General features: G+C 44.2%; 1 protein-coding gene across 1 annotated transcript in view; it reads right to left on the minus strand.

The window, feature by feature from the left end:
* Nucleotides 1-8,473, minus strand: part of LOC125537246 (Zn-dependent exopeptidases superfamily protein) — a 34,486-nt gene extending 26,013 nt beyond the window's left edge. The window contains exons 1-6 of the mRNA XM_048700547.2: nucleotides 8,079-8,473; nucleotides 7,905-7,990; nucleotides 6,135-6,236; nucleotides 2,392-2,498; nucleotides 2,196-2,296; nucleotides 1,692-1,779 (exon numbers count right to left, since the gene is read on the minus strand). Coding sequence (XP_048556504.1) covers nucleotides 1,692-1,779; nucleotides 2,196-2,296; nucleotides 2,392-2,498; nucleotides 6,135-6,236; nucleotides 7,905-7,990; nucleotides 8,079-8,315 — 721 coding nt within the window. The 5' untranslated portion in view covers nucleotides 8,316-8,473. The remainder of the gene's footprint in view (nucleotides 1-1,691; nucleotides 1,780-2,195; nucleotides 2,297-2,391; nucleotides 2,499-6,134; nucleotides 6,237-7,904; nucleotides 7,991-8,078) is intronic.
* Between the last annotated feature and the right edge of the window lie 5,882 nt (nucleotides 8,474-14,355).

Raw genomic sequence — 14,355 nt, forward strand, 5'->3', positions numbered from 1 at the left:
CATGCTCTGCCGTGTGCCCCCGGCACCGCGAGCTTTGCCATGGCCTCGTGCTCGTCGCGGTCAATGGCGGACCCGGGGGCGGGGGCAGCAGGGGTCACGGCTCCCCCTACATCCAGAAATGTTTTGAAGACCCCAGCTTAGCTATGTATAGAACTATGTGTCCTCTCCTATTTCTCTCTCCCAAACAGCATTTTGGTGAAATAGAGTAGATGCATGCTCACAGATGATCCTACTAAGTAGTGAAAAGTGAATGCCTTTTTGACTTTTGCTCCCATTGCTTCAGCAGTTCAGTCACACACACGCAAACGAGTGCCCTTGCTTATTTTTCATTCCTGTGGCTTCTCCTGTCTTCCTGTTCTGCGCTTATGTAGGACGACAAGAGAGGCAAATTATAGGTGGACAAGGCAAATTATAGGCTAGGCTCGCAAGGAGCGACCTAGTCCACTTGGGCTCATACCTAAGTAGCCCGTGGTGCTTTGAGATTTTTTCTACAAAAATATGCCTCCCAAGGACAAGTCCAGGATGGCCTCGTTTTTCCAGTTCAATGTTCGGCCCCCCTTACGTATAATTCCTGTCTCCGCCGTTGGTCGCGGTGGTGCTGCGCACATCCCGCGCATGGCTGCTGCCGCACGCTGCTGCAGCGCCGTCATGCCTGGCTGGCCAGGTTAAAAGCCTCGTCGCTCAGCCCGTGCTAGAGCTGCCTGCCCACCCGTGCTTAGGCGCCGCCGTGGAACCCTAGTCGTCGATCCCCCCTTGTGGGCTGTGGCAGTACGGGTGTGGGCCAGGCCGGGCCAAGCAGGTGAACTGGAAAAAGAAAGAAAGAAAAAGTTAATGTCCGTCACCCATGGCAGTTTGCCTTTGCCACTTTGACCTGACAGGTGGGCCCGGAGTGTCAGGTTCGCTGTCAAAACATGGTCAACCGACGGATCAGTGTTTTCGGCAACGCGTTTACTGAAAAGGTGCTATCTGCAAACTGTTATGAAAACGGTGGTTTTGTGATGCATTGTGCCCAATTGTGGTGGTTTTTGGCAATTTACTCATTAATATGATTATGACTTCTTCACACTAACTAATCTCAATCTTTGTGAACAAATATTCTTTACATACGACAAGGCACCTGGCTACTACTGACTATCCTAGAATTAAAGTAAATGCAGACTTCAATCATTGTAAACTTGAAAATCTAAATTATTAGGATCAAGTGTTCAACGGACTAAGCTGATGCCCCATTTGCACAGGACCAATCTCTACAGAAGCAACATGAAGGCAATAACTCAAAATGGAACAACAATTCCTGTGAGGGGAAAACTAAACATCTATAGAGAGGCAACAGAATTATAAGTTGTCAATGAACAAGGACTGCACAACAATACTGAACTTGGACGCAGAAACAAATTAGGGCATTACAGTCTCAATACGTATTCAATCCGAATATGCTACTATTATAAGAGAAAAGAACACTAGAACTAATGTGTATTAGAACTACCAACTAAGTTACTGAAGTATACAATCATAATAGCACGACCTCTTGGTAAGCAGTCATTAGATCATACAACAATTATAGTACGTGGATATCATTTCCATAAGGCAGCATCGATAAAATGAAGCTTGTTTCCAGCTCTTGAATTGACTTGAGTTTTAAAATACAAAATTTCAAACAACTAAACAAGAGATAAAGTACAGAATAATACCAGCACCACCACTTCCAGAAGCTTCGATATTAATGAAAGCACCAATTGTGCTGCTCCATTTATGTGTCTTCATAAAACCATGCGAACCCTGGTTAACAGCATCAAGGATAAGCGCAAGTTGCTTCATTGAGCTACACGGACAATCAACATATATGAAATGACATGAGTATCCTTTTATGTATTTATTTTGAGTTTGACTTAATATTCTTACCATGTTCTAATTAATAAGCAGAAATTAATATCTGGGGCAGTTTTGTCTGTTTCAACCCCCCGCGAGGGGAAAAGTTACAGAGCTTGCCAGTGCACCATAATTAGCTTAGACTCATACGCTGCAACTATTAATAGCACCTTACTATGGACCAGTTCAGATTGCCCTCAGCTGAGTCATCACAAGATATTTTGATCGAAGGAACAAAATCACACAACTACCTTTTCAATTCATGGACTATGTAGTAGTTTTGCGCATGTAGTCTAACAGTTTGGTGATGATTGACAGTCACATACCAGAAGAAAAAGTTCCTCAGCACCATTGAAAAGGAAAATGACTGGCCGAGGAGGGACCCACCCAGACTCAAGCATAAGTCGTGATAGTTCAAGCATAGATGCTGGACAAGAAATATTACAAACACAAATCATGCCCCGATGAAAGTCTGCACAGTAAGAATCACATTTGTTCAGACAAATAAGAGGTTGTACTTACCAACACAGGAACCACAGTCTGCTGCACCAGGTGATCCAAGTGGACTGTCGAAATGTCCATTCACCAAAAGGGATGGTTCATCCTCTTCTGAAACATTTGATGAAATCCTGTAATTAATTGTTATATCTTAGAAATAATTTGTTTAAATTATATGGTTCATGAGGAAAAATATAGCCAAAATTAACAAAGGTTGTCTCGTCAGTTGGCACTTTGTAATACCACAACGAAAGTAGAAGTGGCTCATGAGTGTTCCTGGCAGCTCAATCCCACAATTGAAAGTTTAGACATGCTAGAGCAGCACTCTATGATGGCTGGGTACCACAATTTTTGTGAAAGATGTCGCTAAGCATATTACTATTGGACTCTCCTTGATTGAGTTCATCATAAAAATCAACCATGGCTGCTACATAGATCGCTCCAGTCTAAATTGCACGAGGGCTCATGCATGGCTGCTAATCTACGCATGAATACAATAAAAAATGCGTGCACGTATTAATCATCTTTTGCAATGGGCAGCACCCTTATAGCTAGGCCCATGGACTGTATCCAGCCTGTATAAGAATCGAATCGGCAGAACACGTCCCGTGTTGCCTATCGTCACCAAATAATTAAATTCACATGTGTGAATCGGTTTCAAGTCCTGGTGCTTTTATTCAGAGTTTTAAAACAGCTAGTTGCTAACATCCTCAAGAGATTTTATGGAAGGCTATTGATACGTTCAGCGGTAGCAGCACTGCATGGACGTCCCCTTCTAGACTTCTAATAAGCTAGCATCAGCCTATAAAAGATTATCACCATTCACGCTGCGAGGGGGGCACTATGGAAGATGCCTATGGAAGATTATCACCATTCACGCCAAGGGCACTATGGAAGATGCCTCGGACCAGCCATCGCCACGTTTACTGCCAATGTGAGGCCATGCCATTGGCACACCAAGGGACGACACAGACGACGAACTCATGTGGGATTCAGCCAAGCATAAAACACGTCAAGGCCCTCGTCTAAAACTTGCCAAAGGACATGATGGGATTACACTGAGTCGCCAAAAAAACAGCGTGATGTTGTAACACCGCGTAGACGCCAAGGCACATTCAGCACAGGGGCGGAGACGGGGGGGGGGGGGGGGGGGGGGGGAGCACTCCCCCCCGGCCCCCCTAACGATACAACACATATAGTGTATGCAGCAGTATATATACAAATGCTAATTACCGTATATGGCTAATCGAATTAGTACTATAATAAGGCCCAAAGCCAATTCTTAGTTGTGCCCTGTATGTGCCGAAGCCCGAAACAGCCCATGCGGCATGCGCCACGTTTTTTAGCCAGTTAGCGATCAACTGCAGTACTGCATCACGCCGCCGCTTCGAACCTAGCGAGCGACTGCAGGTCTTAGATCGATTCCACGCTGCCGCTCGCCGCGATGCCAGTCACCAAACACTAAGTACAGACAGCACCATGAGGGGGCCGTGCTAGCCATGGGCGCCGCTGCCCCAGCCTGTGTTAATCTGGCCGCCATGTCGATACTCGACATGTTCCACTGGAGTTTCTTGATCACGGTATTTATTCGTCACTCAAATCTGAAGGTATTACTTTACTTTTGTTGATGGACTGCTACTGTAGCCTATTAGTCTGGTTATTAATTGGTTCACCTTCATAAAGGGAAATTGATTATTTACTAATTACATGCGTTCTTGCTTTTAACGGGAGATTACTTTCTTTGAAAAATTAACGGTCGTTGTCTGGAAAGATGTTTGTGGAAAGGTTCTTCCAACAGGTTATCAAATTTTTTAGTGAGCTTCGTAGTCATGCATATAAATTTTATTGATTGGGATGAAGCCTTTTCTGGTTCCCAAACATAAATTGCTTACTGAGACTTGTTATTTTTTTATCTTTTGCAATAAGCTGCAAGGTCACCTTGCGGTGGACGCGCTCCGTACAGTGCATTGACTAGTTCATATTAGAACGGTGTAGAGCGAAGCGGAAAGAAATTGGTTCGCGCATTGAACCCCTCTTGCATTAGTCCATGTTTTATGTCTCGTGTAGTGGAGTGTTTTTTTTCTTCGCCCCCCTCATGTCCAAATCCTGGCTCCGCCCCAGATTCGACACATATCACCTTGCAACGATTTTCTGAAAGGCAACGCCACGCGATGACAACATCATCCAATAAAGAGAGCAGAGTGATGAGGCCCCCGTAGCCACGACAGCTCAACTTCAAGAAACACAAGAACCAATAACTAGAGCTCACACACTGCCAACTCAAATATTAGGTACTTCCGTTCCAAGGAATTCTTTCTGGTGCTTATGAGAATATGAAGATGCTGCCTAAATCAAATGTAGTACTTGGGAATAAAGGACCTAGCATGGACAAGAGGGACACACACTGAGTATGAACAAGCATGGCAATGGCATTAACCATAGAAGGAGTGAAGGCGGAGCTTCAAGTGGAGACCAGGCCTGACATTGCGTATGTCATGGGTGTGGTGAGGTAAGGAGTGGGCATCTTGATACAGTGCACAGAATCCTGAGATACTTGAAGGGCACTCCGAGAAAAGGTTTGTGGTTTGCGAAGAGTGAACATCTTGAGATGGATGGCTATAGTGATTCTGATTTTGCTAGTTGTCAAGATGATTGAAGATCAACTCAGGCTATTGTGTGTTTGTGGGAGGAAATTTGGTGTCATGGAGAAGCTAAAACAGCGAGTTGTGTTTAGATCAACAGCAAAAGCCGAGTATAGAGAGCATCTACACCAATATAAAAAGAGCGAGTTGTGGAGATCCAACAATCTCGCCCATTCAACCGTATCTATCCAACGGTCTACGTCGCTCCAGTGTTTAGCGTTAGACCTGTGTAGCACTAAACATGTTTAGCACCCTCCGCTAATTAATACCATACCTAATATCAACGTCAGCATTAACCAGGTAATATCTTTCCTAATATTAATGTGCAATACAATTAATGTCTTGCCTAATATTAGTGTGCATTGCACGTACACAATTACTAGTTATCACAAGGGTTGGAGTGAGATGCTCTGGGTGAAGAACCTACTGAGCGAGTTGAAACCTCTGAGGAAGGGATCCTTGAGAGTATGGTGTGACAATCAGTCAGTTATAAGTGTTGCCAGTAACCCAGTTCAACATGATAAAACATGTGGAAATTGATCGCTTCTTCATTAAGGAGAAAATTGACACTGGGATCATCAGCCTTACTCATGTACACTCTGGGCAGCAGATTTGCTTGACAAAGGGACTGACATCAAAGGACCGTAAGTTGGCATGTGACAAAATGGGGTTGATAGATATCTACCACCCATCTTGAGGGGGGGTGTTGAACCGGTATGGGCCTTGCTCATCTTCACTTAAGGCCATGTGGCCCAGGCCCATGGCCATGACCTAGAAGCGGTTGACCTAGACGCTAGCCAGTGTCTGAAGGAGGCGCCACCACACACACACAACACAGGAAAGGTTCGATCCCTCTCGATTCAACACTTTATTATTTTATTTTACATTGTTTCTTCCATACAACTGGTAATGTTCCGTTTTAGTTAATAGCTTGAAGACTGAAAGGGCAAATAGAAGCATATAAATAAGAACAGACATGCATGAAAATTAGGCCCCACATGGATAAAAATATTAAGATAAACCGTATTCGATAGTTTTTAGGTTATCTCAGATTGCAACTGAAAAACTGATGATGAAGTAGAAATAATGGTATGACAAGGAAAAAGGACATGTAATATTAAGTACCTCATAACAATATTTTTATGATTTCTGTAGCCTAGAGTTACTCTGTGGCGCAAAAACATCATGCTGAAAGAGCCACTGACAATTGTTTCTTCAACATCTATCCTGAAAGAGTGAAAAGGCAGACACAATAAATGATCATAAAAGGAACAAAACCAAATAAAACTCATTCTTTCAGATGAATAAATTTCACACCCCATTTCTCTTATTTACCTGATATATTGAATGCTTACTATTGACTACCTAAAATTGATACAATATGGTCAGTCGATACAACGCTAACTGCCTATACCACCCAATAGTGTCAAGTCCATTACAGTGACATGGCCATTGGGGACAGGATAGCCATGACTTTAGAAGAGCCAGGGTGAACTTTTAGTATAGCAGAAAAGATGGCATGGCATACTTCAGCATTTAACTTAAGTAACAGCATCTTCGCTCCCTGCACATCTCTCTTTGTCACTATTCACTTACCCCTTTACAGATGAACATGGCAGAAGACGACAAAATCACTTCCCTAGTCTCCTATTTTTTCCTGAGCCAGTGAATTAAATTTGTTTTACAAGATGTCATTCTTATGGCATATAGCCATATACACGCTCTGTTTCTAAATATAAGCCAATTTGGCAGTTTAAATCAAACTGCCAAAACGTCTTTTAGGAACGGAGGTAGTACTATACAAGGTGCTCATTGCCGAACAACTATATAAGAATCATCTCCTTTAATGCAGTCATCTATGTAGGTGGTTAGACTGTTGCTTTCTCTATTAGTTTGGAGCAAATAATTATGTAAGTATGTTAAACATTGATGTCTCATCAAGCAACAATGTGTCAAAATAGATCTATCATCTATCATACGCGTAAACAAATACAGCATAATTTTCTTTTGTTGAGCACCACCAGTCACTTGTACAAGTCATTAAAGCAAGTTGTGTTATGTTTTATATATTACTTAATTTGTAGTTGGCAACGTGCACTTAAAAAACCCTGCTCGGCCAGATGCCTAAGCCAATCATCTTCCTCTTCAAAGTCTTTGTGCTCTGTTATTCATCTTACATGGCTGGGTGCTTCTCAGGGCAAACAGAAAATTCATAGGAGTAAACCCCTACCTGGTACCTCTCCGCGACTTGGGCTATTTGCCCTAGTTTACTCCAATGGTAGCTCTGCTCCTGGACAGTAGCCCAGTTGGTTTAATTTAAGCCAACTCTGTAGGTAGAGTTCAGAAGCGAACTCCTGCTCCAACGTACTCCCTCCGTCCCAAAATAAGTGACTCAACTTTGTACTAAGTTGAGTCACTTATTTTGGGACGGAGGGAGTACGTGCCAATGCAATGCTAAAAAAGGTGGGAGAAGCGGCCATTGTTCCAATGATAATTCGAGGCCAGAAAATGTATCTGGTCCAACTCAATTGTCCTGCTGGGACCGCATCTTTACGTACTTGTTCTGTTAGTAAATGAAGTATAGGAAGGACCGCTGAGGCACGGACTAACCGCTGAGGCACGGACTAAATTTAGTCCAGACATCAGGAAGTACTGCGAATCCTACCAAACAAACATTTTGTTCCTCCAGACTTCAATTGATCTCAAATTCTCAATTAATGCGTGGTTGAGGAATCAGGATACCCCATGCAAAGCCCATGGACCCACACCCGAGACTGCCAAAACTGATTACCCCTAATATTTCGCAGTCAGAGCAAGCATTCCAACAAACACGACATGGACGATTCAAACAACGACATGGAGAAAGGAAAATGGAAAGGAAGGTTTAAGATTCACCTGTACTCCGGCCCAGCATGCGCAGCAAGCCCCTCGAGCTGCCCCTTGATGTACTGCGCGGCGGTCTCCAACCCCGGTCTCCCCTCCTGCAAAAGAACTCTACTCGTCACATCTCATGGCAGACCGAGATGACTCGAACCGAGACTACTAACAAACGCAAGGTAGAAGGCGGACCTGGCGGCCAGGGATATCAACGACGAGGCGGCGGAGGTGCTGCAGCACGCGTCCCTCGGAGAATTCGTCTGGCGACGCGTCGCTGTCCAGCGGGGCGACGTGGCGCATGTGGATGACGCGGTAGACTAGGAAGGACATGAAGCCGTAGAGCACAACCAGGGCAAGCAGCACGCGCGGGGCCCCCGCAGCGGCGCCAGCGCCTGCGGCAGACCGCCGGGGCGACGGCGGGGTGACCATCGGCCGTGTCTCGGTGGGCGGCGGCGCGGCGTTTGTCGTACGGAGGGTTTTTCTTCTTGGTCACGGCTCGGTTCGTCAGTTCGTGGATTTTCTGTTGTTGCTGTGAATTATGTGGTTCGGCCCTGGATCTGGACGCCTTGTGGGACGGCCGGGTGGGTTGGGCTGCTTTTGGAGTTGGTGGCGGCTTTTGCGATTCTATGTAAATGTTCTGTGGTATTATTTTCATAAATTACCCTGGGAGTGACCTTAAAAACCTTATTTCGTCGTCTGGCTTCATTCGCATCAGACTCGTAGTGTCTCATTTGCACGTTGCCGCGCCCCCAGCAAAAGCGGCTTTGACCGACGCCGACGACCGGCGGCCAGCATGGCAACCACCACACGCGTCAACCCGGAAGGCGTGATTCGGCCGGATGAGCCGAGTTTCTACACTAGACCATGTTCTCGCAGTAATCAGACTGTATGATAACTGCATCCAGCTAATTCGGATAATCTGATGTGCTCCTGCAACACGCACGTCTATTTGGGTCAATATGTTTGTGAGATCTGTCGGGATCAGAGCTCCACGGACCCAAATAAGGTTCGAACTTTGGGGCATGTGCGAAGGATCTAGCCAAACTACAGCTCTCTCCTCACTGCCTCATGGCTTGGCCTCGCCGAGTTCGATCGAGCAGGAAGAAGAAGTAGACACAATGGTTTACACAGGTTCGGACCATCTTGCGGTGTAAAACTCTACTCCTGCTCTGAGTCAGGTACAAATATAGATGTAGAACGTGAGAGACTTGGACTCTATTTTCTCTTGGCCCAAAAATGACATGAGAGGACTTTTTAAACAGCACATAAACTTCTCTTTTCCCCTTATCTTCATATGTAGATTGTAGTCCCATGCACCTACAATTAGACATGGCACAAAAATTTATGAAATATTTTTGCCCTGAATGATATAAATAAATTATTGCATAGTTTACATTACAAATCATCTCACAAATATACATATATGCAATATTTTTGGTCGTATTCAAGGTAGTCATGTTCTCATCATCCTTCCCTTCTTGAAAATAAAGCCATCCTCGGCGTTGCTTAATCTGAAATGCGGCTAACAAAAAAAAACAAGGTGTACATGTTGTATATGTATATGTCATCCATTTTTACTTTCTTTGACTTTTGCATATATATCACATGTATACATGAGTAACTTTCATAGTTCATAAAATGTAAAGCCAAAATATTATCACAAGTAGTAGAAGTCATGAAAATATTATAACTCAATTTGCACATATAAGTGAAACTCTTATTCATATCAAAGGATTGAAAATGTTCATCATTAAACCATCCCAACATTAGTGAATAACCTTACTTGCATCGAATTTACATAGTACAACATACTTAAATAAGCAAACATGCAATAAGCCATTTGACACAGAATCATCATCAAGATTAGAGGTCATATCAAAATCATTAAATATTGGTTCTTTTGCGTCAAAAGTTAATTCATTTGGTGCACTCAAAATTGTTGGTATTTTAACTGTTTGATCACATGACGCATTCATGACAGTAACACGATTCTCTAAAATAGCTGGTGTGCTCAAATCAATAGGTAACTCAGCACATGATGTATTCAAGTTAACTAGGCATGCATCATTCTCGTGTGAAAGTGGAAAATATGTACATTTGTCATTACCTCTTATGATCAACTCAGACTATGTAGGCACTCTTGGTGGTGATGTGTCATATGGTGGAGATGATGTAGTCCTTGCAACAACGGATGTGGTTATCATAGTACGTCTAGTAGTTGAAGAAACATCGGTATCAACACTTGGAATGTGCACTGTGCGCTTGTTCCCCTTGTGGGCAACACGTCGTTTTATTTCCTGTCCAGCTTTGCAAGCAAGACGAAACAAATGGTCTATAGGATAACACTTTTCATGAATTAGTATCTCTTAAATATCACGGTTTAATCCTCCCCAAAATCTATCCATAAAATCTTCTTCACTTTCTTCTAAAAATGAGTGCAACAATGTAGTTTGTAAATCATCATAATATTTTGTTACCGTGTCAGTGCCTTGTTTTAAATGTTGTAATTTTTTAATCATGCCACGAGTATAATAAACATCAATGAATCTATCTCTCATGACAAGTTTTAAATCATCCCAAGTAGTAGGTATAAAATCAGGGTTTAACCGACAATATTCACTCCACCAAAACTAAAGCAAAGATACCGAAAGTACTAACTGCAGCTTGAAATTTTCCACGCTCATCAAAATTATGGAAAGCAAATATAGCATTTATTTCATACTCCCATTCAATATATAAATGAGGCCTAAAACGACCAGTAAATGGTGGCATTGAAACATTAACCTGATTATGTGCATTCTGATATTGTTGCTCCTCTTGTGACGGTTGTTGTATTTTCTTAGGTGGTGGCAAATCTCCCACGATCGATGAAACCCAAGAACTAAGAACTTCGGAACCTGCCATGATTAATAGGAACAAGAAACAAAATTTGAGAATAATGTTCCTATGAACTACTAGGATGTGATAGTAAAGCACTCACAGCAAAGCAAATATCAATATCTTACAAGTTCTTACCATGCAGCAGGTGGTGACAGGCAACCGGCGGTGTCAAATAAACTCTGAAGATTGAGTAAAGCGATTGCCAAAGGGAACGTACATATACACGAGGTAGAAATATGTGGAGCTAGGAAGGCTTAAATATTTGGTAGGAAAAGATTAGCAATAATCAATTCAGAGATGCAACTTAACGACGGTACTGTGCTGGTCCTAGGCTAGATTGTATTAGAGACGCGAGCCTAGAACACTAATGAGGTCACGGCGTAGCACAACTAGCATCAATAAATGATATGAAGTAGCTCTGGACAACAAGATAAAAGTGAGAATCACAATAGCAGTAAAGATAATGATGTGAAACAACTGACAAGCAGGATATACTAACAACTTTCTCTCCAACTTTTCTCTGGAAAATTTGTGCCAATTTTCTGATAATTTTTCTCAAGAATGGCACTGACTCAAGCTTTCAAACGCAAAAAGAATAACTCAATTCCGAGTTGATATGTGAATGAAATATGTCCTAGAGGCAATAATAAAGTTGTTATTTATATTTCCTTATATCATAATAAATGTTTATTATTCATGCTAGAACTGTATTAACCAGAAACTTAGTACATGTGTGAATACATAGACAAACAGAGTGTACCTAGTATGCCTCTACTTGACAAGCTCGTTAATCAAAGATGGTTAAGTTTCCTGACCATAGACATGTGTTGTCATTTGATGAACGGGGTCACGTCATTAGAGAATGATGTGATGGACAAGACCCATCTGTTATCTTAGCATAATGATCGTTTAGTTTTATTGATATTGCTTTCTTCATGACTTATGCATATTCCTCTGACTATGAGATTATGCAACTCCCAAATACCGGAGGAACACCTTGTGTGCCATCAAACGTCACAACGTAACTAACTGATTATAAAGATGCTCTACAGGTGTCTCCGAATGTGTTTGTTGAGTCAGCATAGATCAAGATTAGGATTTGTCACTCCGTGTATCGGAGAGGTATCTCTAGGCCCTCTCGGTAATGCACATCACTATAAGCCTTGCAAGCGATGTGACTAATGAGTTAGTTGCGGGATGATGCATTATGGAACGAGTAAAGAGACTTGCCGGTAACGAGATTGAACTAGGTATGATGATACCGACGATCGAATCTCGGGCAAGTAACATACCGATGATAAAGGGAATAATGTATGTTGTTATGCGGTTTGACCGATAAAGATCTTCGAAGAATATGTAGGAGCCAATATGAGCATCCAGGTTCTACTACTGGTTATTGACTGGAGATGTGTCTCGGTCATGTCTACATAGTTCTCGAACTCGTAGGGTCCGCACGCTTAACGTTCGATGACGATTTGTATTATGCGTTATATGTTTTTGTGACCGAAGTTTGTTCAGGGTCCCGGATAAGATCACGTACATGACGAGGAGTCTCGAAATGGTCGAGAGGTAAAGATGCATATATTGAGAGGTTATATACGGGCACCAGAATGGTTTCGAAGAGGTTCGGGGATTTTTTGGAGTACCGGGAGGTTACCAGAACCCCCGGGAAAGTTAAATGGGCCTAACGGGCCATAGTGGAGGACAGGAGGCAGGACACGGGAGGTGGCGCGTGCCCCCCTTGCCCAATCCGAATTGGACAAGGGGAGCCCCCCCCCTTTTCCTTCTCCTTCTCCCTACTTTCCCCTTTCCCCCTCTTCGTTGGAAGGAAAGGGGGGCGAATCCTACTAGGAACGGAGTCCTAGTAGGACTCCCCCTCATGGCGCGCCACCCCTGGCCGACCACCTCCCCTCCTCCTTTATATACGGGGGCGGGGGGCAGCCCAAAGGTACACCAAGATTTCTCTTAGCCATGTGCGGTGCCCCCTTCCACAGTTTACTCCTCCGGTCATAGCGTCGTAGTGCTTAGGCAAAGCCCTGCGCGGATCACATCACCATCACCGTCACCATGCTGTCATTGTCGGTGTCAAAACCGGCAGATCTCGAGTAGGGGGTCACGAATTGTGCGTCTGAGGTTGATGGTAACAGGAGATAAGGGACACAAAGTTTTACCCAGGTTCGGGCCCTCTTGATGGAGGTAATACCCTACGTCGTGATTGATTATATTGATGAGTATAGGGGTTACAAGAGTTGATCTACCACGAGATCGTAATGGCTAAAACCCTAGAAGCCTAGCCTATATGATTATGATTACCTCTACGGACTAAACCCTTCAATTTATGTAGACACCGGAGGGGACTAGGGTTGTACAAAGTCGGTTACAGAGAAAGGAATCTTCATATCCGAACACCAAGCTTGCCATCCACGCCAAGGAGAGTCCGATCCGGACACGGGTGAGAGAATCTTTAGTCTTGTACCTTCATGGCCCGACAGTCCGGCCCATGTCCAATAGGCCGGACGCCCGAGGACCCCTTAGTCCAGGACTCCCTCGGTAGCCCCTGAACCAGGCTTCAATGACGAGGTGTCCGACGCGCAGATTGTCTTCGGCATTGCAAGGCGGGTTCCTCCTTCGAATACTTCAAAATAGCTTTCGAACACAAAGAACGTGTCCGGCTCTGCAAAACAAGCACCACAGACAACCGCGGAGAGTATAATATTTTACGAGTCCAATCCGCTGACAACTTTTTGTAGCGTGACACCACATCACCACCCGGTCATTATTTCGAACCATTTTCTGGCCTGCCGCTTCATATTTTGAGATGTGATTTTATTGGCACGTCTTGTCAAAGCAGAGATCATGTCCCCTTATTACGGGATTCTCATCAATACGGGCGCGGGTAAGCCAACCATGCCGCGTGCACGACCCTTGGGAAACAGGCGAGATTTAAGGCTAGTGGGGGAGGCGCTTGATATTTGCTGCCTTTATAAAGGGATAAGGACTCACCCCCTTTCACCCACTCCTTCTCTCTCTCTGCCTACCCACTCTCGAGCTCCAGCGCCCAAGTCCTCATCCTTTCAGCCTCCAAAAAGCACTCCAGTCATGTCCGGATATGGAGCGCAAGGCAAGTGGATGGTGTCCTCTGTCAAGGAGAAGGACATCACACAGCTTCGGGAGGCCGGATATTTGGCCAAGGAAGTCGCCCATCGGCTTCCGACCGAGGGACAGATCGTCCCTACCCCGGAGCCCCACGAGAGGGTAGTTTTCACCCCTCACTTCGTCTGTGGGCTGGGGTTTCCACTCCACCCATTCGTCTGTGGACTTATGTTCTATTATGGGGTGGATTTCCATGATCTGGCCCCCAACTCCTTCCTCATCATCTCGGCATTTATTGTCGTGTGCAAGGCCTTCCTCCGCATCTCACCCCACTTTGGATTGTAGCTGTAGATCTTCAATGTAAAGCCGAAGGTGGTAGACGGCCAACATGCCGAGTGCGGAGGCGCCATGGTGAGCAAGATGCCCAATGTCGTGTTGCCCAAAGGCACTTTCATGGAGACTGTCAAAGGGTGGCAAAAACAGTGGTTCTATGTCA

Source organism: Triticum urartu, chromosome 2A, assembly GCF_056163025.1.
Source record: "Triticum urartu cultivar PI428250 chromosome 2A, HENAU_Tu73, whole genome shotgun sequence".
In the NCBI taxonomy this organism is placed as follows: Eukaryota; Viridiplantae; Streptophyta; class Magnoliopsida; order Poales; family Poaceae; genus Triticum; species Triticum urartu.